Source organism: Lolium perenne, chromosome 4, assembly GCF_019359855.2.
Source record: "Lolium perenne isolate Kyuss_39 chromosome 4, Kyuss_2.0, whole genome shotgun sequence".
NCBI lineage: Eukaryota > Viridiplantae > Streptophyta > Magnoliopsida > Poales > Poaceae > Lolium > Lolium perenne.
In genome coordinates, this window is record NC_067247.2 from 66,059,429 (window position 1) to 66,062,998 (window position 3,570).

The 3,570-nt window shown below is 57.5% G+C and overlaps 1 protein-coding gene across 1 annotated transcript; it reads right to left on the bottom strand.

The window, feature by feature from the left end:
- Positions 1–2,355: 2,355 nt before the first annotated feature.
- On the bottom strand, positions 2,356–3,289 carry LOC127292828 (uncharacterized). Its single transcript, XM_051322329.2, has one exon. The coding sequence runs from the start codon at positions 3,019–3,021 to the stop codon at positions 2,569–2,571; it is 453 nt and encodes a 150-aa protein (XP_051178289.1). The 5' UTR covers positions 3,022–3,289; the 3' UTR covers positions 2,356–2,568.
- Between the last annotated feature and the right edge of the window lie 281 nt (positions 3,290–3,570).

Sequence of the window (3,570 nt, forward strand, 5' to 3'; positions counted from 1 at the left end):
TCAAATGTCAAAGCGATGATCACTATAAACACGGAAAAGATGTGGAACGCACACACGAGATGAACGGGGTTAGTGCGACCAAGGAATGAGCGGAAAAGTGTAAGAAGCCCTTAAGCAAGGGTGCTCGGTGTCACACTAACACAAGAAGAGATCAAAGCTTCGGTTGCAAAGGAAGAGACAACAAGATTCACACGTGGCCTCTCTTCTCTTATCTCTCTTTTGCTTAAAAGCTTATGACTCTTTTGTGTATGGTGGCACTTGACACTTTTTTGTATTTGGATGTATGGGGGCACTTTGCACACTTTTGTATGTATGATGGCACTTGCACTCTTTTTGTGCTTTTCTTTCTTTTCACGCTCTATGTTAGCGTTAGCTCGCTCTTGCTATCTTGCCACACGAGTTTTGCTTAGAAGCTTGACTCCACACTACACACACACCTCACAATCGGGGCCACGTGCAATGTCTCGCAACACTAGATAAGCAATGCTCGATAGGATAGATCGCAAAAGAAGAGGGTTACAAGGGGAATGCAAGTTATACCTAGATGTTAGGCGGTGATGAACACACAACTTGCGATGATGGTGGTGGTGTCAAGAGTACGGTTGCAAGTCCGGGGTGCCGAGGATGTCGTCGCTTGCTTCGGAGCTGCGGGTTAGTTTCACAAACAAGGCACTCAAACCGGAACAAGCAAACACAAGTTAGCGGAAGAAAACGGTCAAAGTAGCTTGGCGGTGGTGGCGGTGGTAAGCCGGTGGTGGTGGTGTCGATGCTCTTGCGGATGCGGCGGTGTTTGTTGGGGCCGCGGTGATGTTTCCCGGTGGTTTTGGGAGGGTGGCGGTGCTTGCCGGTGGCGGAGAGGGTGGCGGTGGTTGGCGGAGGTGGTGGTGGAGGTGGCGCCCGGTTGGCGCCCGGTTGACCAGGCCCTGGACCGGCCTGCCCGGTCTACAGCCCGGTTGACCGGGTTCTGCCCGGTTGGCGCCCGGTTGGCGCCGGTTGGCGCCTCTGCGCGCCCGGCTGACCGCCCTGGTGCCAGCTGTCGTCCGTCATCAGCCCGGTTGGCGCCTCGGTCGACCGGATTTCGCGGGGCGCAGATTTTCTCTCTCCTGTTCTTGAGCGAAAACCAAGCCAAATCGACCAAAACGAAGGGAAATGATGGAATTGGGGGCTAAAAGTTGGGGAGATAGTAGATCAAGCACTCCAACACCAAATCCATGGACCAAAACCACTCAAAACGCAACCAAATCGCAGATCGGTCAAGAGGCAAATTAGGGCTATTTTTGGGGATTTTTGGGGAAAATTTTTAGAGACGAAATTGGATGGGTGGGGGGTCAAATCCGCGGAAACCAAAGGCTGCTGATACCATATGATGAGGTCTAAGACCCCGTGTGTGGCCCGATCTTGCGGTTGACCCGAAATCCAAAGGAGGGAGAGAGGGAGAACGCGAAGAACACGATGAACACGAAGAACACGATGAACTCACGCACGCACACCAACCCGATACAATCGATACTTACCCCGTGGCTCGATGGACCACGCCAATAGAATCAACCCGGAAGAGACACGCGGTAGAATTCCGAGCGGAGAGATTGGTGAGGGAGATGAATCTAGGAGTGGGAGAGAGAGTGGGTAACACTAGAATCTCACACACCAAATCCAATCATCCAACATGGGTTGCCTTGATACAAAGGGGATGAAACCCTAGGGAGACAAAGCTCATCTTCATGTTTAAGCTATCATCTTGTCTAAGGGGTAAAGGAGGGGTCCTAGGTGCTTATATAGAGGTACAAGCTAGCTTGGGCCGAAAAGGTACGCAAGTGGATAACTTAGGCAGCTTGGGGAGTCATTCCCGTCGGATCCGGTTTGGGGCCGGTCAGACCGGGCCTGGGACCGGGTGGTCCGGTCCTGGGGCCGGTCGACCGGGCGGCAACCGGACAGTCCGGTCGTGGGGCCGGTCCAACCGGGTTCTGGGCCGGCCAGCCTTCTTCTCCTCTTTCCTTCTTCTTCTTCTTCTTCTCTTCTTCTTCTCTCTTCCTTGCACCATGATGAATGGCTCCTCTTCCCTTCCCTCGCTTACGTGCACCATGGGTGTTCCTCCTCTCCGGTCCTCGATGACTCTTGTACCTAATGACATATAACATGTCGACATGAGGTAGCATTCCATTCAAGGTATCTACGAGGTCGAGTATCGAGAGGAAGGAGTTCACCTTGTCGCGTGTAGCGTGGGTGAGGGTTGAAGGTCCACTTGGGGGACTCTTTGGCCATGGTGTAGCGTCGACGATAGGCGGGGTTGCACTTGATGGTCTTGGTGTAGCGACGTCGGTGACCGGGGCTACATCAACAAACAGATACAAAATCTAGGCGATCAACAGGAGCTGAGGACCACAGTTGCCCTTTCCACTACATCTGGTGATCTGGTCCATCACCAATGGATCCTACAACAATCATACAGCACGTGTGCACGCACGATCGCTTGCTGTACCAGGATGCTAACCTAACAGACACCCAGAGCGCACACGGACAAGCAAGCACACTCGACGGGGAAGACGAGGTTGACGTGGCCGCCGCCGTTCACGGCCGGCGCGCGGAGGACGCGCAGGAGCTGGACCGTGAGGAGGCGCTGCGCCAGAAGCCCGCGCCGTAGAGGCTCGAGGCCATGATCTCCCGCTCGAGCTCCGACGCGGCCTCCACCTCCGCCTGCGCGCGCCTGGCGCCGGCCGCCGCCTCGTCCGCCTCGAGCGCGTCGACCGCCGCGATCATCGCCTTGGCGCTCCCGGACAGCGACGCGTCGCCGCCCCTGCCGCTCCGCCGCAGGCGGCGCTGTCTCCGCCGCCGCTGGCGCGCGCGGCGGAGGAGGTCGGCGGGGAGGCGGACGGCGACGAGCAGGAGCACCTCGAGCAGCGCCATGGGGCAGCAGCAGCACACCGCGGCGCAGTCCGCCGCCGCCTGCCCCGCCGCCTCGCCCCCGCACCCCGGCTCGGGCTCATGCCGCGCCTCGTCGCGGCCCTGGTCGCCCTCCCGCATCCGCCCGAGTGCCCGACCCTCAACGTGGTAGGGCAGTCGGTCGTCGCCGAGAATCCGCCGCGGTTCTCGGATCCGCCGGTTATTTAGAGGCGACGAGCGGCGGTTGGTGGAGAGGGAGAGAGAGCCGGGAGGAATCAGAGGATATAGGCGGCGGGCGACGATGGCGTGGCCGTGGAGTGTTTGAGGAGAAAAAATCAAACCGCAATTTCGCACTGCCCTGCAGTTACGGGTTTTTCCCTGCCCATATTTATGATTATTGCGGCTGGCCCGTTGCCAAAAACGCAACTCCTTTACAAAGGTTTGTGGGACGGCGACGGGCTCGACCGGGCGGCGTGATAAGACAGCGAGCGAGCGAGGTGGAGGTGGACTGGAACGGCCGCGAGAGCTTGTTTCGTGAGTGACTCACGTCCCGTGTAGATTTGCCGCGGATGGACAGAGGCTTGGGCCGTTCATACTACGCGCCTTGTACGTGTGGTGTGGATTGATTCGGTCAAGTGATGCTGACGGCCGAGAGTGGTGTCTTACTCCGTCCAATTATAGCTGCTACTC

Excerpts from the sequence above, each read along its gene's own strand:
- LOC127292828 (XM_051322329.2), bottom strand. The coding sequence starts at position 3,021 with ATGCGGGAGGGCGACCAGGGCCGCGACGAGGCGCGGCATGAGCCCGAG.